This window comes from Larimichthys crocea, chromosome XVI (genome assembly GCF_000972845.2).
Source record: "Larimichthys crocea isolate SSNF chromosome XVI, L_crocea_2.0, whole genome shotgun sequence".
Classification (NCBI taxonomy): Eukaryota; Metazoa; Chordata; class Actinopteri; family Sciaenidae; genus Larimichthys; species Larimichthys crocea.
The window spans coordinates 8,237,663-8,261,176 of NC_040026.1; the positions used below are offsets into that span (position 1 = coordinate 8,237,663).

The 23,514-nt window shown below is 38.4% G+C and overlaps 2 protein-coding genes across 3 annotated transcripts; one reads left to right on the plus strand and one right to left on the minus strand.

Annotated features, from left to right (window-relative positions):
- Window positions 1-437: 437 nt before the first annotated feature.
- On the plus strand, window positions 438-11,108 carry LOC113747848 (integrin alpha-M-like). Of its 2 annotated transcripts, XM_027289243.1 has the most exons (30): window positions 438-716; window positions 2,329-2,431; window positions 2,548-2,645; window positions 3,172-3,242; window positions 3,358-3,472; window positions 3,766-3,893; window positions 4,001-4,143; window positions 4,415-4,568; window positions 4,720-4,870; window positions 4,990-5,063; window positions 5,198-5,318; window positions 5,869-6,005; window positions 6,135-6,281; window positions 6,374-6,586; window positions 6,709-6,842; window positions 6,968-7,110; window positions 7,197-7,351; window positions 7,580-7,708; window positions 7,978-8,051; window positions 8,505-8,646; window positions 9,004-9,099; window positions 9,192-9,271; window positions 9,374-9,460; window positions 9,556-9,625; window positions 9,704-9,802; window positions 9,904-9,984; window positions 10,280-10,390; window positions 10,506-10,619; window positions 10,704-10,814; window positions 10,966-11,108. In XM_027289243.1, the coding sequence occupies exons 1-30, from the start codon at window positions 680-682 to the stop codon at window positions 11,047-11,049; spliced, it is 3,402 nt and encodes a 1,133-aa protein (XP_027145044.1). In that variant the 5' UTR covers window positions 438-679; the 3' UTR covers window positions 11,050-11,108. The 2 variants fall into 2 exon arrangements, with proteins under 2 accessions (XP_027145044.1, XP_027145045.1); XM_027289244.1 differs by lacking the exons at window positions 3,172-3,242; window positions 3,358-3,472 and having other exon boundaries at window positions 444-716.
- Window positions 11,109-11,258: 150 nt separating this feature from the next.
- LOC104940090 (transmembrane protease serine 9) lies at window positions 11,259-22,714 on the minus strand. The gene is made up of 22 exons (XM_027289236.1): window positions 22,667-22,714; window positions 21,308-21,328; window positions 21,000-21,162; window positions 20,593-20,861; window positions 20,179-20,324; window positions 19,776-20,100; window positions 19,130-19,292; window positions 18,747-19,015; window positions 18,504-18,649; window positions 18,107-18,428; window positions 17,403-17,565; window positions 17,020-17,288; window positions 16,777-16,922; window positions 16,377-16,698; window positions 15,673-15,835; window positions 15,290-15,558; window positions 15,047-15,192; window positions 14,554-14,968; window positions 14,271-14,436; window positions 13,918-14,183; window positions 13,682-13,791; window positions 11,259-13,454 (listed from the first exon to the last, which is right to left on the minus strand). Exons 3-22 carry the CDS (start codon window positions 21,023-21,025, stop codon window positions 13,200-13,202), a joined length of 4,356 nt encoding a protein of 1,451 aa, XP_027145037.1. The 5' UTR covers window positions 21,026-21,162; window positions 21,308-21,328; window positions 22,667-22,714; the 3' UTR covers window positions 11,259-13,199.
- Window positions 22,715-23,514: the final 800 nt, after the last annotated feature.

Sequence of the window (23,514 nt, forward strand, 5' to 3'; positions counted from 1 at the left end):
GACCCTGATGAGGATAAGTGGTTTCAGATAATGGATGGATGCATGGATGAATTTAGCAAGTTTTAACAAGTTAGCATAATTATCCACCACATTCCTCTGAGCAATATAAAAGACATAGTATGAACAGTGTAATTGGTGTAACTGGTTTAAATATAGTAAATATAAAAAAGGTGTTAACAGTGTAGACAGTTCACTGTGTGTGTGCGTGTGTGTGTGTACAATGAAATTGCACAAACTTCACCATAATCATAGACACACACTTCCTCTCCACCGGCAGTTTTTTTTTCAGCATTTTGAAGAAGGAACAATGTTAATATCACAAGAAAAACAGGAAATATATACATGTATGCATTTTCTGCTACTGTCACATATTTAAAGTGATGAAAACATTTTAATATCTAAGATAAGATATCTACGAGTGATCAGTGAATACAGATGAATTGTGACCAGGGTGCTAAAACAGGAGGTGCGTCAATAATGTAACCTCGCCTACATAAGAGTTCCTCAAACTGGCTGACTTATCTTTGAGTCACATTATGATTTTGACACTTTACTTTCGACATCTCCCGCCTTCACAGTTTGAGTGACAGCAATAGTTTGTCGGTTTTCTAGAAAGTACAATAGTTTCCAAGTTATTTTGCATGAGCACATCATCAGAAATTTCCATGGGAGCATCACAATGGACAGGATAATTAACACTATTGTATTCTTGTCAGGTAAGACAAGTTGATTTTGTCTTTTGTTTCTTTATAAATATTTGTGCCAGCAGTCAAAATATCTTGTCATTTAATTTTGTGACATTTTTATCACAGTTACAACATCTTTATCGAATGTACGTTATATTCCTTTAGTAACTTATTATCAGGGTGTGGTATTTTAAAAATGACCAGGGTTAAAGATTGATAACTGGAGTAAAAGTGTGTAGAAAAACAGTGAAGGTCATCAGATCCACATTTGTATTTAATTTCCTCAATGAATCAAACATCAAACATCAATATGTGGCCAGCAGAGCCATTCCTGATCGTAAAAATATTATCAGAGAGCCGTCAGCCGTCTTTTAAATCTTTATTATGTTAGTGCTATCAGAAAACATTTTGACTGATTTTTAAGGAACACCTAAATCCAGTTGCAAGTATTAAATGTCTGTATCGGGGGAAAAAACAAACAAACAAACAGAAGTTATAGTCATTTAAACATACATCGTTGAAATTACGTCAAAATTTCCTAGTCAGGGTCAACTGAATAAACAAAAAATATTGTTTTATTCTAAATTATTATCAATTCATCATGTATATCCACTTAGCCTATGCAGGGCTCTTAGAGGACTGGAGACAGACAAACACTCAGTTTGTTTGATTTAAAATGGGCCATAAACAAGCTGCATAATACATTACTCTGCACTTGAAAGTTGAAATTATTGTTCTAGTAAACCCACACAACTGGCGAAACCAAGAGAGAGCCAGGCGACAAGACACAATACAACATATCCTTTACCTATGACAGGGGAAGTGACAGACTTCCTGCAGCTGCATTAGTGATATTCTTTTTCCGGTGTATATTTAGTGACTTTATGCAGTGTTGTAGTACTCAAGACTGGTTGTGTGTTAAAATTGTGTTCACTTTTCGAAGGTCTTGGTCTCGTCTTGGACTTACTGAGGAGGCTGGGAGGTGTGGGCCACAGAGATTTATTGAATATTAGCTACATGTTAACTAACAAATTTGACTATATAATGTCTGGTCATGATTTTGACTTGGTCTCCATTTAGCAGGACTTGATTACAACACTGACTTCATGTACATTCGAGACTCCATCAGCACATAACAGAAATGACACAATAGAAACTAGAGACTATACTATCCGAAAAACTAGAACAGACATTAAGGCTACAGTACTCTAAACAAGGCTGCACTAGTGACAGGAAAAAGCAGAACCACAGGGCACTGGTGTCATGGTGAATAATCATCTTTACATCTGCAAAACTTTGACTTGATGCAATTTTGTGCATCAGTCAGAGGTCCAAAAAAAAAAAAAAAAACAAAGCTTTATTTGTGTCAACATGGCAAGTTCCTTTTTTTTTCTTTTTTTTTACTGTGTAGTTTCAGAATTTTTACTGTAAAAGGGAAAAGAGGAAATATTACAAAGAAGCTATGTTTTCTAAATTAAGAATTATTTTGGAACCACCTAGAATGAGGACATTTTTGGCAAACCCTTTTGGTACCACTACACCCTGTAAATGCACATAGACAATAGACTTTCAACTAACTGAGTCTGTGTCTCAACTCTTTAGGTCAGAAAAATGATATGGTTCTTTCTTCTCCATTCTTCAGTGTTAAAAGCTGCCCTTTGTTTTAATATCGACCCCGTGGCTTGGAAGTCCCTCAGTAATGATGCTGCAGGTTTTGGATACCAGGTGGTGCAGAGATCATCAGAGTAAGTCAAAGCTAGATATTGCATTGGTCCACAGTACATCTACTACCAGTGTTTTTTTCCAACTAGCATTTCTGTCATGCGTGTCTAATTTCACATGTCTGGTTTTATTTCCTCAGTTTGCTGGTCAGTGCTCCTCTTGAACAGTATGCACCGAATAGAAGGGGTCAAATATATAAATGTTCTACGACATCCTGTGAAAAACTTTCAGTTCCACGTAAGCAGCTTCACATTTTTATATATAAAGATAAATAGATGGGTATTTTACTGCCCTTTCAAGAAAATGTGTTGCCTCAGTTGCAGCACCAGGATAAGCGATGATGGAAAATGGCTGGATCGCCGGATTCAGCCTTCGAGTCATACTAACTTGGCAACGAAAGAAAAAACTTTTATTGCTGTTTGCAGAGATGCACTGTTGCCACACAGAAAGTTAGTTCAAACCTCAGTGGGGCTTTTCTGTGTAGAGTTTTTAGTTCTTCTTGTGACTTCCTCTCAAGGTTAACTGGTTTTGGCGAATGTGAGCATGAGTGCTTATTGTCTCTATAACCTCTCACTTGTCCAGCCTCCGCAACCCTGATAAGGATAAGTGAGTATGGAAATGGATGGAGTATGAACTGGTAAAAGTTATCAGATTACATGAGGAAGTATTTTACTTGTGGTAGTTGTGGTTTGTAATCGTTGCTGAGACTGTTGTGTTGCTATCACAATGTATCTTGAATGACTGATGAATGTTTTCAATGCAGAGCGAGAATTCGCAGTCAACATGTCCCTTGGTTTGACAATGACAAGTGATCCTATCACACAAAACACCATGGTGAGCTGGTAAACTGCAAAGATTCACAGTACAATGTTAAAATCAGTGCAGGGGTCAGAGAAAGTCATCTCAAATAACATTATTTATTAACTAGGACTTAACTGTCTTTTTCCAGGCATGTGGACCAACCATCCCAAAGGACTGTCAGAGTATTACCATGTACAATGGTGTATGCTTTGACATAGACCGTTATGATCATGTTGGAAGTGCTGTGCCATCTTCTCTTCCAGGTTAATATGTTGAGTTTTCTTATCTTAAAGGTGGTGGTCGAAGAAATAAAAGTGATTATTTATATATTATATATTTGATGTATAATGATGTTAAACCCAGTGGCTCACCTGGTGTGCCTCTATGTACCAGGGCTAAGTCCTTACTGCAGAAGCCCAGTTATCCTCACACATACAACCAACCCCATGGATACCTCATGGATATGGCCAGAAGTTGGATTACTTTAATTGACTATCATTTTAAGGGAGACTGCAAATAATATTTCATACATTGATGCAGCTCTTATTTTTGACAGAGTGTCAAATTGAAGCTGACATTGCATTCCTGTTGGATGGCTCAGGCAGCGTATCTCGAAAGGATTTTCAAAGAATGAAGGTTTTTGTGAAAGATCTGGTTGGATTGTTCATTGGACAATATACACAGGTAGAGTTTTATTCTATTGAAACTAAAAAATGATGCAGCAGGCACATTTTTTTAATGTATTATTTATTTCCATATATATTAACATGCTGTTTTCTTTTTGTTTGCAGTTTGCCATTTCCCAGTTCTCCACAGAATTCAAAGTTCCATACTATTTTAATACATTTAGCACTCAAAATTGGCAAGGACAAATTGATGGAATACGTCAGTTACGTGGAGGAACTTACACAGCTAATGCCATCACACATGTTGTGTAAGTGTCAACGTGATGCTTATAATACTTCATGCTGATTTTATGGAGCAATACGATTTTTTTTTATTATATATTTTAATTTTGAAAATTCCAAATTGTAATGGTGTTTGCTGTTTGTCACCATTTGAGACAGGTTGAGCTGGACTTTTCCAGTAGATTCAAGCCTGCACTGTGCAGAGATATGTTTTTGATATTTCTGCCTCCAACCCACCACTCACAGCAGAGAAAAATATAACAGATTTTTCCTCTCTTCATCTCTTTCTTTTGACAGCCAAGATGTCTTCTCACCATATCGTGGTGCTAGGCCAAACGTCAAGAGGGTTTTAATAGTCATTACAGATGGAGAGTCTAGTGATTCGCAGAATGATTTGCGAGGTGCAACAAATCTAGCAGAAAATGCAAAGATTGTTCGATTCGCTATTGGGGTAAGTTGTATCCATATTCTCTCTCACACACACATCTCTATCTACATATGCTGTATGTATTCAATTTGAGAGTCAGTAAATGGAGTCAGCAATTTAAATTTAAATAAATCAATTCTGTTGCAAATTATATCTCCTTTCTCAACATCCCTAGGTGGGGAGTGCATTTGATAAAAGAAATGCCAAAGAGGAACTGAAAACCATTGCATCTTCTCCCCCAGATGAACATGTGTTTCAAGTGGGGAACTTTGATGCACTTGAAAGAATAAGAAACAGTTTGCAGGAAAAAATCTTTGCCATTGAAGGTACAGACTATAAACTTAATATAACCGCTTAAAGTTTGTGTTTTCAGTTAAAATGACTGTTGGTCATAATATCATGCTGCATTAAGACACTTTCATGCTGATTTATGCTGCTGTTACAGGATCTGAAACAGATGGAGAGTCACTGAAATTGGAAATGTCTCAGGAGGGATTCAGTGCAGCTTATGTGCCCGAGGTAATTCAACAGAAACTCTTGTGGCTGAAAATCACAAAGACTTAGTTATACATGTACATAGAATCCAGTGTGATGAATTCAGCTGATGTTTTTACGGTGAACAAATGTTCTTTAAAGTTCTGTCTAAATTGCAGGGATTTCAAATGGGTATTGTTGGTGCCAACCAGTGGAAGGGAGGCTACATGAAATACACAAGCTCAGGCATGAAGAGTGGCTCTTATGAGCCTTTGAATGTGGAGTCTGACAGCTATCTGGGTATGAATATGACAGTAACAAACTAACACATATAGATGTCATCATGTATGTGCAGCGCTCTATTGCAGATGTTGAAAAGTTTTTCAAAGCATGGGAGGAAAAATAAAAATAAGGAATAATTAGTTTGTTTATGTTTTAATGTCCCATGAAAAAAAGGCGGTCACTTAATTTTAATTTAAACAAATCCCACCAATATACCTGTACATTAAGTTGTGCAGAAACACGTAACGTAATAACAAATTCTGTGAAAGATTCAAAGCTGTGAAGGGCACCTCATGTACTAAAGAAGATGATCTCAAGATCTCAGATCTGATCTCAAATGTATGGTGCACACAAAAGAAATAAAGAAAATAACTTTTAATAATTTAATAATTATTAGTAAATTTATATTTGCTGAATTAAGTAACGTATCACTTTATTTTCTGTCGAGGAATTGATCATGATTTGTTATTTTGCTAGTTTGCTGATAAAATGGCATAAAAAAGCATTTGTCAACAGTCGGCCAAACCTTCGGATACTTTAACGTATAGGTTTGACTCCTGAATTCTAGGTTACTCCATGGCAGTTGCTAACACGAGGCAAGGCTCGATGACAATTGTTGGTGCTCCAAGATATCAACACAGAGGAGTTGTGATGGCAGTTGATCCAAGCGACAATTTCAAAAAGATTGATCCCTTTCCATGGCAGGTGTGTGTTTATAATAAATGGCCCTGAAATACAACATGAAGCATGTTCAGACATTATTTTCTTTAATAAAAACTGTTGTTTCCTTCTTATAATTAATTATTTTTTATTGGTGATTTGTTCCTTACACAGTTTCAGAGTGGTGAATATTTTGGGGCAGAGGTTTGTACCATGGATGTGGATCGTGACACCTACACTGACCTAGTCCTCATATCTGCCCCTATGTATATGGACACTGACAGAGAAGGAAGAGTTTACGTTTGCAGCTTAAGTGTTTTGGTATATGAGCATTTTATCCAGTGTGATTAAAATAATCTATTGTTTTTTTAATGACCTGCAAACATTGACTTTCATCCTTATATTTTCACCAGAATGTCGACTGTCACTTAGATTCTCCATTTGTACTAAGAGGGGAAGCATCTGACAGAGGAAGGTTTGGGTCCTCTCTTGCTGTTCTGCCTGATCTTAACACAGATGGTCTCAATGATTTGGCCGTTGGAGCACCTTTGGAGGATGATGGTCAAGGCAGCATTTACATATTCCACGGTGAAGCAGGAGGAAGAATCAGTCGTCTACATACCCAGGTGAGTGAGATCAGATAAGCTTGGACAGATCCAGTATCCATGGCTTCATGTTTGCCATTGTATTTAATATACAATGGATACTATTTTCAGTGTGATTCATTTAAATATTGACATTTATGTAGAGAATTGCTGGATCTAAAGTCCAGTCGGGACTGAAGTTCTTCGGGATGTCGATCAGTCAGTCATCTTTTGACCTGAGTCAAGACCTTCTGCCTGACTTAGCGGTGGGTTCAAAGGGTAAAGTTATTTTACTCAGGTAAGCCCAAGATGTTCCTATAATACATTTTACTCTTTAGTGTAATTCTACCATTTGTGTTAATCATACGACAATAAGGTTCACCAGCTAAATAAGTTATCTTGTTCATCTCCGTGCATTCCCAGATCAAAGCCTATCGTAATGGTGGAAGCTACAGTGTCTTTCAGCCCAAGTCAAATCCCTACTCAAAAAGGAGACTGCTCACAACCATTGAGGACCAAAGCTAAAATCTGCTTTAGGATGACCAAACGTTCTTCAGTATACCAAGGTTCCTGATTCTCCACTGTCCATCTATTTAAATACTTGTATCTAGGTACACAAATAACTTCTTAATTAAACTCTAATCTGTTACAGCAAGTGCAAGAATCAACTGTAATTTTACACTGGATTCCACCCGTAAGGCCCCAAACAACCGAGCTTACATCAGTGAGAAACAACGAATGACAAACAAATCAGTTGATCTTGACTTACGACAGCCAAAGTGCTTCAATGTGAACTTCTTTGTTGAGGTGAGTTACATACACTGTGTTAAAATCTGGTATATTTCTGGTCTTTGGAAAAAGATTCTTTATTGATACCTGAGTGGAAATGTGGGTGATACATACAGAAGTCCAACAGAAGTAGAAAGCCACAGCCTCTGTCATACATTCATGTTTGACATGTTTCATGTTGTATTAAAGAGTCAGACCCTCACAACCTTGACAAATAGTATTTTACAGTAGTGCATCTTCTTGCAGCGTTGTCCTGAAGATGCTCTCAATGCACTGTCCAATGAACTCACATTCACCTTTGAGGGTTTGCCTTCTGAAATATTAAATCTCAGCCCAAGTCTCGCCCTGAAGGCTCAGACAACTACTTTTCATCCTGTAAGTAATCTTTAACATTTACTGGTCACTTTGAACTTGCTCATACTTCTTACATGTGGTCTTCATTGTCAGAACATTAACTGTACAAAGCTGAGCAAAAACATACTTTTTGTGAGTAGTTTCAACATACTAGGAGGTCTGCAGTACTGTGAAAAGTGCAGGAATCATCATGCCTCCTAAAAAATGTTCAAATGTTTGTTTGAGTAGGCAGTCAGACTGTATGCCACTTTTTCAGAACAAACATGATTATTTCATACTCTTTTCCACAGTTAGGGTTTGAATTCAGCTGCGGCACTGACAATAATTGTGTGGATAATCTGAAAGTGGATTTCAACTTCACTCGGTGAGTTAAAAAGAAATTCAATCTGATTTAAGGGTGTGGTTGCTTTTCTCTTTTCAAAGTGTTTGCACACTAATGGAGCAGTGTGCTCTTTGAATTAATTTTTCGTTCAGTCTGGTTCAGCATAGTTGGGTAAAACCCTCATATAATTGTATTTTTCAGACAAGGCTGAAATATATTTTTACACAGGATATGATTTTTTTCTACTTCCAAAAAGCCCAACTTTCATTGTGTAATGGTTTTAGCTAGGATCAATCAATCAGACAAAAAAAAACTCAACAACCATTAGAAGAATAGGCACAAAATGTTTTTACGGGTATTCTAAGAATGTATCATACTTGAGAGAAAGCTTGTCTGTCCCTTTAGCACCACCTAGAGGGTCGTAATTTTTTTTTACTTGAAGGACCTCAACAATTTTCTGTTTTTTTAATTTTCCATATTCTCATAATGCGTCAGATCCTTAGAGGTTAAAGTGGGCATTGATGAACTGTTGGATGTCTCCGTGTCAGTGGAGAACAGCGAGGAAAACTCCTACAACAGCCATGTCATTGTCACATACCCAGCCGGGCTCTCCTTTAGAAAGTTCACAATTCTGCAGGTAAGGTGTCCAAATCAAATGGTAAATGGACTGCACTTATATAGCGCCTTTCTAGTCTTCCGACCACTCAAAGCACTTTTACACTACATATCTCATTCGCCCATTCATACACATTCACACACTGATGGCGCAGCCTTCGGAAGTAATTTGGGGTTCAGTATCTTGCCCAAGAACACTTCGACATGCAGACTGGAGGAGCCAGGGATCAAAACGCTGATCAACTGATTAGTGGACGACCCGCTCTACCTCTGAGCCACAAGTCTATTTCAGTTCATCTCTGCTCAGCACCTCTCCCAGATCATACAGCAAATCTGGTGAATGTGTGCTTTTATTCTCTTTTATTTGTTTTTAATAAAGGGAAGAATTGAGTGCAACTCCTTGGACAGTAAAGGCTTGTCGGAAGGAAGGACTGACTGCTCTATTGACAAGCCAATTTTCAAGACCAACACCAAGGTTTGTTCTTTGTACAGAAGGATCTCGTCTTACTGATGCAGAAACAGTCGTGCTAAAGAGGAGCTAATCTGATCTCCTTCATTTAATTTTAGGCTTTCTTCATCATCTCCTATGGGATTGAAACCAATAGTCAACTTGACAAAATGATTTTTATCACTGCAAATGCAACCAGGTACTGTTTAGCTGCCTGCCCATAAGCACAGCAATATGCAAGCATGCATGTGTGCAATAGCACTATTCATCATGTGTACAAATAATTTCACCTCTCTTTTAGTGGGAACAACGAGCACTCAGTGTCAAGCGAACTCTACAAACAGAAATCAATTCCTGTGAAGTACAGCATTTTTGTTACGTTTGACAGGTTTGTGTTCTTTGTGAAGCAAAAGACATGATTTGAAAAAGTAATAATATATTTTAAAACGTAATATTTCTAAAATATTGAATATGTCTGTTTAGTACCCTCAGCTACAACAATTTCACTTTCGGGAAGGATGATTTGGAGAAACCAGTCCAACAATCAATTGTGGTAAATATCTTATCAAAATACCAGTAACAGTTAATAAACTTGATTCAGACTTCACTTTAAAGCATCCTTTTCTTTTAGGTGACAAATGATATCAGACCACTGAATTTCACTGTGGTGATCAGGGTGCCAGTAAAGCTCGGTGATAAAGATATCTGGGCGGATTCAAGCAGTTTGCAGGTAACATGCAAATTTTTATGTAGCTACAATTTCATTGATGAAAAGATGTAAGGACCACATTTTGTTTGCTGTTACACTGACATGAAGTGGCTGTATTTCAGTTTCCAGACTGCCAAAGAGACAAAGATGAAGAACCACTGGTCAAAGATTTTGTTGCTCAAATACAGAAAAATAAATTAGTGGTAAGTATTCCTCTACCACCTATGAGTTAGGATTTAAGCTAGAAATGTACAACAATAAATTATATAGTGGATTTCTCATACACACACATTAAAACAAATTATGGTAGTACACTGCCTTATGAAGCTGCATGAGGCCTAAAACAGCTAACCTTCGCACTAACGCCCTAAGATGGAGGAAAACAAAGTCTGTTAGAGCGCTGTGCACATACTCAAAGAACTGGAGTTACATCGTGGTAACTAAACTTTGACATGCCATTACAGTGTTCTCTGCTTTCTGCCATTTAATCTCCAACAGGACTGCTCTGTAGCCCAGTGCGAAGTGTTCAAGTGCAATATGTTCATGGGAAGACTGGAGAGTAAAACTCTCAAAATCTCTGCCAACCTTAGCTCACGATGGATACAGCAGGTAAATGATGACTATGTATAATATTCAACAAATAGGTTGTGTTTTAAGTGTGACATTTTAAGTGTTTTTATTACGTACTACTTATTATTTCTACCATTTCCCAACTCCAAAACAGATTGGACTTAAATCTGCCAAGTATCTCTTGACCAGCACTGCCAGTCTGGAGTACGACAGAAACCAGTACATCTTCTTCACAACAGGGTCTAATAACAACCCACCCATTCGCAAGGTGATGCCACATTATTTCCATTTATTTGTGTTTTAAATGAGCCTGTATTTGTTCTACATTCTGTAATTTTATCTCTTTCTCTAGATTGAGGCAGAGGTGGAAGTGTATGCTGATCCGGACTTCACCAAAGAGATTGTTGGAGGATCCCTGGGAGGGTTGGCTCTACTGGCTTTACTGACCGCAGGCCTGTATAAGGTGAGACACTGTGCATACATTCTCAGGATATTATACAGCTCAATAGAGGCATTTTACAGCATTATTATTATTACCATATTCACTGATGCAGTTTGATCCTTTTATTTATTTTACATGTTATTTATATATTCTCATTGTTTTCTACTCTCAGGCTGGATTCTTCAAGAGTAAATACAACGACATGATCAATGCTGAGGAAGCAGAACCAGGGGCTCCTTTAGCACCGGAAGCATAAAATCATTCAATGTCTCACAAATAAGTTTCCAGATCTAATACATTAACGCTTTCAAACTATTCCAGCATCCACAGTAGTGCTCTCATTAGTACCTGTAGCATTTATAATCTGAAGTGGAAACTATATGATGTCTTGCCATTTTCAGGAGAAATATCCATGCCACCACTTTCAATTTATTTAAAAAGAAAGCTTGTCTGCATCTGAAATCAATCCCTCTCTCACTTATTTACTAGTTTCTTTAACGGAGGTTCCCAACCTGGAGATCTGAACCCCAACAAGATGTCAGAAAATTACTTGAATGGGTCACAAGTTAGAAAAAATTATTCAAAGTCTGAGGAGGGAAAATCAGTCAGTCAGTGCTCACATCTCACATATGCACCCTGTGACAAACCAAGCAAGCAAGGAACTGCTGTTCTATATATATATTTATATCATAAACAATTATCTTTTATAGTTAGCTGCAAATTCAGTATATATCAAATGTCACTCAGAATTTGGACTCTGTAGTATATTCAGTGGCGATGCAGTTGAAGATGTTTAAAGAAAAACTCTACCGACACTGTCTTAGTTGTATAACAAATTTATTACAATAAGTTCAGTATCGCAATCAAGTAAAACATTACTTGGAGAGCCTTCAGCCAAATAATGAGACTCTCCCGAACTATGCGGGGCAAGCCCTTATATACCGTGTAGGTTATACCCCCAAGACATGAAACAACAACATAATGTCAGCATAAACAATAATATAAATCTGTGTAAGAGAGGGACAGAGGAAAAGAGAGGCCCCTCTTCCAGGATACCCCAACATATGGGCCTTAACCTGACCTCTCCCTTAACTACATCAAAGGAAACCCACACAGGAAAAAAACACCATATGGGACTTGAGATACCCTATCTTATATGACTCTTTTAACATACATTTTAATACATCTTACATCAACACACCTGACAGCGTCGCCATCCTGTCAGTTCTTTGGTACCCCTATCCAAATAACCTCAAAGTCAGGATGGATCAAAACAAAAATCAAAACAGCTAGCGACCAAAACAAGTATCTTGATGTAAACCATATGTATATAATAGTACTAGTGTTAGTATGCAACTCTGCATCTATGTGACACCTCAACTCAAATAAAACTGTGGGGGTGTCGTGATTAGCACTGTTGCTTCACAGCAAGAAGGTTCGAACCTCGTCTTTCTGTGTGGAGTTCGCATGTTCACTCCTTGTCTGCATGGGTTCTATCTGTCTACTTCTTAATAGGTCAATTGGTGACTCTAAATTGCTCGAGTGTGAATGGTTATTTGTCTCTATGGACCCTGTGATGAACTGCTGACTTGTCCAGAGTGTACCCCGCCTCTTGTCCTGATCCTGATGAGGATTAGTGGTTACAGAAAATGGATAGATGGATAAAATGGTTGAGATAAATATTATACAGAGTGATTCCAGAGGTGTAGGAGTATGGTAGGAGTTTTCAAAACTTGTTACAAAATGACTGTACATTTCTCTTATCTGAATTTTCAACTGAGTAGCCTTTTGTTGGTCAACATTGAAACTGCATTTAGTAAGCTATGGATATTAATTCATAGATCTAGCGTGATCTGCTGGATTCTGTTTTTCATTACATATTGTACTGTATAAATGCTGAAATACAATATTTTATGGTTAAGAGCTGTTTACTTCCTTAAAATAACTATTTGATTGACAGTGCGAATTGCTTTGTTGAGAAATAAAATTTAAAAAAAGTAAAAAAACAAAACAGAAAAATGAGCAATACTGATTTAAATATTCCGAATTTGCATATATATAATTAATAAGATTCAACTTAATACATGACTCAACATCACATTTTTAAGTAGAAAGAGGTATAAGAGTAATAATGCAACAGAGATGCCACAGAGGTATAATGAAATATAGAATAAATAATTTTAAATATTATCTTCATTTAACTGGAATCAGTGAGACATATTTTGAAAATAACATTTCCCTGCAGAAGAAACAAAAAATATTTTTTTGTTTATAAATTTGACCTGAGTATCTTTTGTGCATATACAGAATATAAATAGGGGCTTAAGTGTTCAAACACATCAGTCAACCTGACTTTTAAGTGCAATAATGATCTACTTCAACCCCATGGAAGCAGCAGATCTAACATCAATATAACAGTAACATTGAGGTAATAGGCACAGCCAAAAAGAGGAACGAGTAGAAACGTGGTGCATTTCCTGTTGAAGCTACTTCTGGAGCTGGCATGTCGCCAACTGTCTCCTTTAAAAAGGACCCAAATCTTGAAACTTTGGCAAAGACCTGGACATCAGCGCGAACTGATTGTTTTCCATTCATTGTTACAACAGCCACCTGGAACCAAGATGAGTCTGACTTGCACAGCAGAGGGCTGCCCTCATCCCCCTGCAAATAGAAAACAGAGGATTCATCATTAAGGAGGTCCTGACACTTCCAATCTGTAAATTCAATTCAATTTTATTTATATAGTGCCAATGCTCATGACACTTTCCATATAGAGCAGGTCCAGACCGTACTCTTTATAATATTATCATTAGGAGTAAGGACTAAAAGTCCACCCTGATGACAAGGCAGACCAATTCTAGAAAAACTAGTGGATTACTTTATTTTACCTGTTGAAGTGCCATAGAGTAAGTGCAAATGTTCTCTGAATCAGAAGCAGTCTCACAACTTGCCACTTGAGTTTCAGTGTCTCGAAGACCTGAGCCAGCTTTATTAGTACCTAGAAATATCACATTTTCATACATGAAGTACAACAGCCTTTGGGAATCATTAATCTGTTCAAGATCTACTGATAATATGCCTGACATATTTGCAACAAACACGAAAGCTTAAGATAAATCCTTACCTCTGCCCTTGCTTTCCCTCACCCAGCCGGCCACCCAGCAACGAGTTCCAACGGGGAAGGATCTGACATTGTTAGTGTCCATACATACAGGCTGGATATAATCTATGAAGCTGACTGCTTCACCCAGCTGTAGTAGTGCAATATTAAAACCTGCAAATTTGCTCACTATTATTTTGACTACCCCCTGTGACATCTGAAACTCTTCAGAGCCATTCACACGCCGTGGGCCCAGAAAAACTCTCCACTCACTGACATCTGGATTGGGACTGTTGGAAAGGACAAGGCACCAAATTTCATTATGCATTCCAAAATGTCTTTAATAAGTTGTGAATAGAAAATGTTGTTATACTTACGATGAGAAACATTGGGCAGATGTGAGAACAAAGTTGCGAGAAATTAGGGTTCCTCCACAAGTGTAGACCCCATTTTTGTGAAGACTAACCATCCAGGGCCACACTCCTCCAGGTACAAGACCAACGTCACCTACAGCACGACTGTTGAGTGCAGCTTTGCCACACACTGGCCAAATGAGAACATTTGATGAATAAGCAGAAATAAATTAACTCTATCTGAATTAATTTTAAGAAGTTCTAATAGGAGAAAATTTTGACTTATGGCTTTTTTCAGGATACTGACTTGCTGAACTGGTTACAGTTTGGGTAGTACTTCGTCGTGTTGTGGTTGGTCTTGTAGTACTTGTTGTTGCTGGAGTTGTTGGGGAAGCTGTCAGACCAGCACTTGACATAGTAGATGTTGGATCTCTTGTTGTGACAATTGTTCCTGCAGTAGTAGTAGTAGTAATAGCAGCAGTAACAGGAGGTGGCAGACCAGGACAGGTGTAGCTGCTGTCAACATCCAGCCCACTGGACCTGAACTGGACAAAGCCTGGCCTATCTGAGCTGATGTGGGAGTTGATCCAGGACTGGTAACGAGACACTCTGGAGTAGACTCCTGGAAGATTGGGCCGAGCGCAGCCAAAACCAAAACTAACAACTCCAGACTGGATCCACACAGGGCCCTGTTTGTTGACCATTGGACCTCCTGAGTCACCCTGAAAAGATGGAGAGGAGACGTCAGAAAATCCTAAACACATTTACCAACAAGTGACAAAAGAAATGAAGCAGCCTACCTGACATGAGTCTTTTCCTCCTGCCAGAACTCCAGCACATATCATGTTGTCTGAGACTGTGCCAACTCCATTGAGACAGTTACACTGTCTGTTTCCAACAACTGGAACCTCAACTTCTTGTAGAGTTGCAGGGAACGGTAATGACACTGAGGAAGCATCAAGAGCAGACAATATTCAAACATCCATCTACTGATTATATAACACATGAATAATATACTATTTTTCAGCAACATGCACACTCACCTCCCTCCTTGACTGCTCCCCAGCCAGTGACCCAGCTATCAGTACCATTGTTGAACACACTGTCACTGGCTGCCAGGCACACAGGTCTGATGTAGTCTGTGAATTTGACTGGTGAGGAGAGTCTGAGCAGAGCAATGTCATTGTCGTTGGTGTTGCTGTCATAGTTTGGATGCAAAATGATCCTGGAAACAGTTCTGGACTCTTCATTTGGGTTATTGCCCTGCAGGTTCTCACGACCAAGAGAAATCTGCCATCCAAACGTATTTGTACTAAAATATGAAATGACAGAATGCACTGATTTCAAAAAGATGGTGGACAAAAATGCCAAACCAATGACTGAGACACATTCAAATGTATCCTCTTCTTGTATCACATTTACCCACCTGGAGAAGCAGTGAGCAGCAGACATCACCCACTCTCTGTTGATGAGGGAACCACCACAAACATGGCTGCCAGATCTCTGCAGGCTAACCTGCCAGGGCCAACTTCCAGCTGGAGCATCTTCACCTCCAACTATCCTGTGGTTGAGGGGAGTGATGCCACACACTGCAAACAAATGTTCTCTTCTCAATTCATCTCAAAATAACAATCCATACACACATTTAGAGAACTGGCAAAAAGAAAAAACAGACTACAGCAGTTTTTACTGGGAATGTGCTTATTTTCCAATCAAGAAAAACAGATGCCATCAGAAGAATCTGACATAATATATTATGATAAAACTTTATGAGACTCCATAACTGCAAACTACTTCAGAAAGCCAACGTGACTCCCTTGACTACTTTCGAGTATGCCATGTGAGTGTCCTGTGGCACAGCTGTCTACCACAGTGTCATTTTTCATACTAACACTAGGGGGTGCACAGTGCAGGAATTTTTCTAATTTTAGGAATAACTGCTTTCAAAAGAATGTAAACGGAACAATTTAAGCAAAGAAACTTTCAAAAGTAAAATCTGCAGAATCTGAGACTCAAACAAGTGAAGGGGTATAAAAGTTGGCCATTCATATCTGTTTTTAAAATTGGTTAATTATTTGCATAATACACATACACGGTGCATTAAGAACACTATGGATTGTTAGTACTTACATTCAGCACTTGACATGGCAGATGTTGGATCTCTTGTTGTGACAATTGTTCCTGCAGTAGTAGTAGTAGTAATAGCAGCAGTAACAGGAGGTGGCAGACCAGGACAGGTGTAGCTGCTGTCAACATCCAGCCCACTGGACCTGAACTGGACAAAGCCTGGCCTATCTGAGCTGATGTGGGAGTTGATCCAGGACTGGTAACGAGACACTCTGGAGTAGACTCCTGGAAGATTGGGCCGAGCGCAGCCAAAACCAAAACTAACAACTCCAGACTGGATCCACACAGGGCCCTGTTTGTTGACCATTGGACCTCCTGAGTCACCCTGAAAAGATGGAGAGGAGACGTCAGAAAATCCTAAACACATTTACCAACAAGTGACAAAAGAAATGAAGCAGCCTACCTGACATGAGTCTTTTCCTCCTGCCAGAACTCCAGCACATATCATGTTGTCTGAGACTGTGCCAACTCCATTGAGACAGTTACACTGTCTGTTTCCAACAACTGGAACCTCAACTTCTTGTAGAGTTGCAGGGAACGGTAATGACACTGAGGAAGCATCAAGAGCAGACAATATTCAAACATCCATCTACTGATTATATAACACATGAATAATATACTATTGTTCAGCAACATGCACACTCACCTCCCTCCCTGACTGCTCCCCAGCCAGTGACCCAGCTATCAGTACCATTGTTGAACACACTGTCACTGGCTGCCAGGCACACAGGTCTGATGTAGTCTGTGAATTTGACTGGTGAGGAGAGTCTGAGCAGAGCAATGTCATTGTTGTTGGTGTTGCTGTCATAGTTTGGATGCAAAATGATCCTGGAAACAGTTCTGGACTCTTCATTTGGGTTATTGCCCTGCAGGTTCTCACGACCAAGAGAAATCTGCCATCCAAACGTATTTGTACTAAAATATGAAATGACAGAATGCACTGATTTCAAAAAGATGGTGGACAAAAATGCCAAACCAATGACTGAGACACATTCAAATTTATCCTCTTCTTGTATCACATTTACCCACCTGGAGAAGCAGTGAGCAGCAGACATCACCCACTCTCTGTTGATGAGGGAACCACCACAAACATGGCTACCAAATCTCTGCAGGCTAACCTGCCAGGGCCAACTTCCAGCTGGAGCATCTTCACCTCCAACTATCCTGTTGTTGAGGGGAGTGATGCCACACACTGCAAACAAATGTTCTCTTCTTAATTCATCTCAAAATAACAATCCATACACACATCTAGAGAACTGGCATAAAGAAAAAAACAGACTACAGCAGTTTTTACTGGGAATGTGCTTATTTTCCAATCAAGAAAAACAGATGCCATCAGAAGAATCTGACATATCATAGTATGATAAAACTCCAGGACACGTCATAACTGCAAACTACTTCAGAAAGTCAACATGACTCCCTTGACTACTTTCGAGTATGCCATGTGAGTGTCCTGTGGCACAGCTGTCTACCACAGTGTCATTTTTTATACTAACACTAGGGGGTGCACAGTGCAGGAATTTTCGAGTTTTAGGAATAACTGCTTTCAAAAGAATCTAAACGGAACAATTTAAGCAAAGAAACTTTCAAAAGTAAAATCTGCAGAATCTGAGGCTCAAACAAGTGAAGGGGTATAAAAAATGGCCATACATATATGTTTTTAAAGTTGGTTAATTGTTTGCATAATACACATACACGGTGCATTAAGAACACTATGGATTGTTAGTACTTACATTCAGCACTTGACATGGCAGATGTTGGATCTCTTGTTGTGACAATTGTTCCTGCAGTAGTAGTAGTAGTAATAGCAGCAGTAACAGGAGGTGGCAGACCAGGACAGGTGTAGCTGCTGTCAACATCCAGCCCACTGGACCTGAACTGGACAAAGCCTGGCCTATCTGAGCTGATGTGGGAGTTGATCCAGGACTGGTAACGAGACACTCTGGAGTAGACTCCTGGAAGATTGGGCCGAGCGCAGCCAAAACCAAAACTAACAACTCCAGACTGGATCCACACAGGGCCCTGTTTGTTGACCATTGGACCTCCTGAGTCACCCTGAGAAGATGGAGAGATGTCAGAAAATCATAAACACATTTACCAACAAGTGACAAAAGAAATGAAGCAGCCTACCTGACATGAGTCTTTTCCTCCTGCCAGAACTCCAGCACATATCATGTTGTCTGAGACTGTGCCAACTCCATTGAGACAGTTACACTGTCTGTTTCCAACAACTGGAACCTCAACTTCTTGTAGAGTTGCAGGGAACGGTAATGACACTGAGGAAGCATCAAGAGCAGACAATATTCAAACATCCATCTACTGATTATATAACACATGAATAATATACTATTGTTCAGCAACATGCACACTCACCTCCCTCCTTGACTGCTCCCCAGCCAGTGACCCAGCTATCAGTACCATTGTTGAACACACTGTCACTGGCTGCCAGGCACACAGGTCTGATGTAGTCTGTGAATTTGACTGGTGAGGAGAGTCTGAGCAGAGCAATGTCATTGTCGTTGGTGTTGCTGTCATAGTTTGGATGCAAAATGATCCTGGAAACAGTTCTGGACTCTTCATTTGGGTTATTGCCCTGCAGGTTCTCACGACCAAGAGAAATCTGCCATCCAAACGTATTTGTACTAAAATATGAAATGACAGAATGCACTGATTTCAAAAAGATGGTGGACAAAAATGCCAAACCAATGACTGAGACACATTCAAATTTATCCTCTTCTTGTATCACATTTACCCACCTGGAGAAGCAGTGAGCAGCAGACATCACCCACTCTCTGTTGATAAGGGAACCACCACAAACATGGCTACCAGATCTCTGCAGGCTAACCTGCCAGGGCCAACTTCCAGCTGGAGCATCTTCACCTCCAACTATCCTGTGGTTGAGGGGAGTGATGCCACACACTGCAAACAAATGTTCTCTTCTCAGTTCATCTCAAAATAACAATCCATACACACATTTAGAGAACTGGCAAAAAGAAAAAACAGACTACAGCAGTTTTTACTGGGAATGTGCTTATTTTCCAATCAAGAAAAATAGATGCCATCAGAAGAATCTGACATAATATATTATGATAAAACTTTATGAGACTCCATAACTGCAAACTACTTCAGAAAGTCAACGTGACTCCCTTGACTACTTTCGAGTATGCTATGTGAGTGTCCTGTGGCACAGTTTTATACCACAGTGTCATCTTTCACACTAACAATAAGGGGTGCACAGTGCAGGAATTTTTCTAATTTTAGGAATAACTGCTTTCAAAAAAACTAATCTGAACAATTTATTAAGAGAAAGTGGCCATACATATCTGTTTTTAAAGTTGGTTAATTGTTTGCATAATACACATACACAGTACATTAAAAACACTATGGATTGTTAGTACTTACATTCAGCACTTGACATGGCAGATGTTGGATCTCTTATTGTGACAATTGTTCCTGCAGCAGTAGTAGTAGTAGTAATAGCAGCAGTAACAGGAGGAGGCAGACCAGGACAGGTGTAACTGCTGTCAACATCCAGCCCACTGGACCTGAACTGGACAAAGCCTGGCCTATCTGAGCTGATGTGGGAGTTGATCCAGGACTGGTAACGAGACACTCTGGAGTAGACTCCTGGAAGATTGGGCCGAGCACAGCCAAAACCAAAACTAACAACTCCAGACTGGATCCACACGGGGCCCTGTTTGTTAACCATTGGACCTCCTGAGTCACCCTGAAAAGATGGAGAGGAAATGTCAGAGAATCCTAAACACATTTACCAACAAGTGACAAAAGAAATGAAGCAGCCTACCAGACATGAGCCTTTGCCTCCTGCCAGGACACCAGCACATATCATGTTGTCTGAAACTATGCCAACTCCAATGAGACAGTTACACTGTCTGTTTCCAGTAACCAAAACCTCAACTTCCTGTAATGCTTGAGTAGAAGGAAGGGGCTCTGAAACAGAAGATCATTAAAGGATATTGTGAAAATGCCAAATATGTTTATATGTTTTGTGTATTAAGAAAACTCAATCAGCTACAGAAAAAAAAATTATTCTTAAGAAGTCTTCCATGATATGCATGACTCTTTAAATAAGACACACTGCAACATGTTTATAAAACTAAGATTGTGCCTCTGCAAATGACAAACAAGTATTAAACAAACTGTTAACAATCATAGATATGATGGGTCACTTCATCTGGTATTGACATGTCTTCCTCACCTAACTCCTTAACTGCTCCCCAGCCAGTGACCCAGCTACCAGTACCATTGTTGAAAACACTGTCACTGGCTGCCAGGCACACAGGTCTGATGTAGTCTGTGAATTTGACTGGTGAGGAGAGTCTGAGCAGAGCAATGTCATTGTTGTTGGTGATGCCGTCATAGTTTGGATGCAACACTATCCCAGCAACAGTTCTGGACTCTTCATTTGGGTTATTGTCCTCCTGGTTCTCACGACCCAATATGACAGTCCATCCAGCTGGGCTTGAGCTGAAAGTAAAATATAATATAAAATATAAATAGTTTGTGTATGTGTATGTCCAAAACTGTCTTTCTCAGATCAGTATTGGTGAAATCCCAGTCCTGACTGGACAATTTCTTTAATATGTGGAGGCTTTTGTCACCCACCTGGAGAAGCAGTGAGCAGCAGACATCACCCACTCTCTGTTGATGAGGGAACCACCACAAACATGGCTGCCAGATCTCTGCAGGCTAACCTGCCAGGGCCAACTTCCAGCTGGAGCATCTTCACCTCCAACTATCCTGGTGTTGAGGGGAGTGATGCCACATACTGGGAAAGGAATCAGTAGGATTTGTCTTTCGAGGTAAAGTCAATCAAGTCACTTTAAAGTAATCATCAACCAGGTTAAAGTGAATAATGTATAAATATATATGTACATAGTATGAAATCTAGAGATAAAATATTTTCAACTTACCATCAAGCTGAGCTTCTAATTCTGGGAAAGGGACAATAGTTGATTAGTCATATATGATAGAACGTAATATTGGATAATGACACACTTGTCAGAACAAAAAAGAGTTGAAATCTGATTCCCATCTTGATGACTGACAATACATTTACATCGACAATACAACACCTTCCAACATTTTTCCAGCGGTGCATACACAGCAGTATAATTTGGCTTTATTAGTGGTCAATAAACCATGTACAAAGTACACATTAAAGAGTCTTTAAAAAACAATAACAATCATATTTTTTTCAATAGCTGCCTAATGAATTCTAATAAGCCATCTGGGTATCTGTCATAAAAGTCAATAAAATCATTAATAAATTGTCACATGTTTCTCAAGTTCTGATTAGCCAACAGCCAAAGTTATTCAGCCATCTGCAAATGCATGCAGATGTTAGTAAGTATTTAATAAAGTCTTGCAAATTCAATTCAATTTCCTGATGAACTTCAGAGCCAAAATGACAAAAGAAAATTGTGTAGGAGGCCACAACCTGGCAAGACTTTCTGGCTTATAATTGACCCCTACAGAACTTGTAAAATATTCATTTTTAACTAATAAAGCCATTTATTACAAATTATAAATTATAAACACATTATAAAGGGTGCCTTATGTCTAAATTAAAACAATCATAATAACTGATCCATTTAAATTTGATTTATTACATTTGTCTTTAACTGATGGTACTTGTAAGAACTAATATTTAAAAGCTTTAAAATGATAATTGAATGTAAAAATGTATTATCTTATCATTCTATAAGACTGTACATTTTTTAAATTTATTTTTAGCCATTGTGACGTATCACGTAATTTTGAGCCAAAACAAAATAAAAGAAAATAAAAGAAGAAAAAATAATAAATTGTCAAAAATAATAATTACTGTATATTTTTAGCCAAGGTTTTTTGTTGTCTATTGTCTATTGTCTATATTTAAAATTACAACTACTGATTGTAAATAAAAAGAAAAACTGTCTTTTTAATGCTGGCATGTTCGTTTATCAGAGGAACAGCAGTAAAATTTGATTTCCTAATATGTTGTACTATATCCTCATTCATATCTATGCTGAGTTAACAACAAATATAATCACAAAAATAAGTATATATGATTATTACTTTGGGTATGTGAGAGGTTCACATTTTTATTAGAAGTAAATAAATAACCTTTAAAATGACCAGTTTACCATCACTTGTTTGGATTATTATCAAACAGATAAATGTATCATACTCAGTGAAGCCAAAATCAGAAAGCTTTACAATTCACAATAATACCCTTGTATAAACTAAATACCAGCATCAACAAAGATACAATCTAAGTTTTGACTTACCTGTAAATTGCAGGCTTACCAGAGTGAAAATGAAGAGCCACTTCCTGAGTGCCATTGTGAGACTGCACAGTTCTTGGTTTTCACTGTTTTTATACCTGCTGTGAACTGTTATCTGTCATGAAGTGCCTCCCCTAAGTGGAACTCCTCATAATATCCAATAAGTTGTATCATTTCCTTTTTCCCGTTGATTCATTAATAGTCCAGTAATCCAGTAATATTTCATATGTAGGCTACACAGCTTAGATGTCACTGTCCTTCCTGTAAAGCCTGTTTAAAATAAGAATTACAGGTGTGGTAAGGCTATCTGGCTAAAAAGACAGACATTTTTTGTCTTTGTTGGTCCACAACAAAGACATGGAAAAAGCTGTCACATATAAGATCTTTGCAAACACAGAATGACAAAATACCAACCAAGTCACATGGTTGAGAAACAACCAACAAAGGAATATTTTTGCAAGACAAGGCTGAAAGAGTTACATCTGCTGTCATTGTTGGTATAACAATTGTGTATTGCAACAGTATTCCACTATTAAAACTAGTATTTCACTAACAAAATTTCTCCTGGTTATGTCACTGATGTTGAGCAGATTAGTTATTATGTGGCTGTGACAGGATCTAATATTCAGACTACTACTGTCATAGTAATCAAAAGTAAATACATTACTAATGTTTATCAGATTAAATACAAATCATGGCATATCATACAGTATGATGTCAGCTGATTTAATTAGTTAGTAAGTTTGCTGAGTAATCCAAAGATGTTTATTCTTAACTCATGACATAAATCACTGCCTTTAGTAATCATGATTTAAGATAATAATACAATAACAAGATAGGGTTTTATTGGG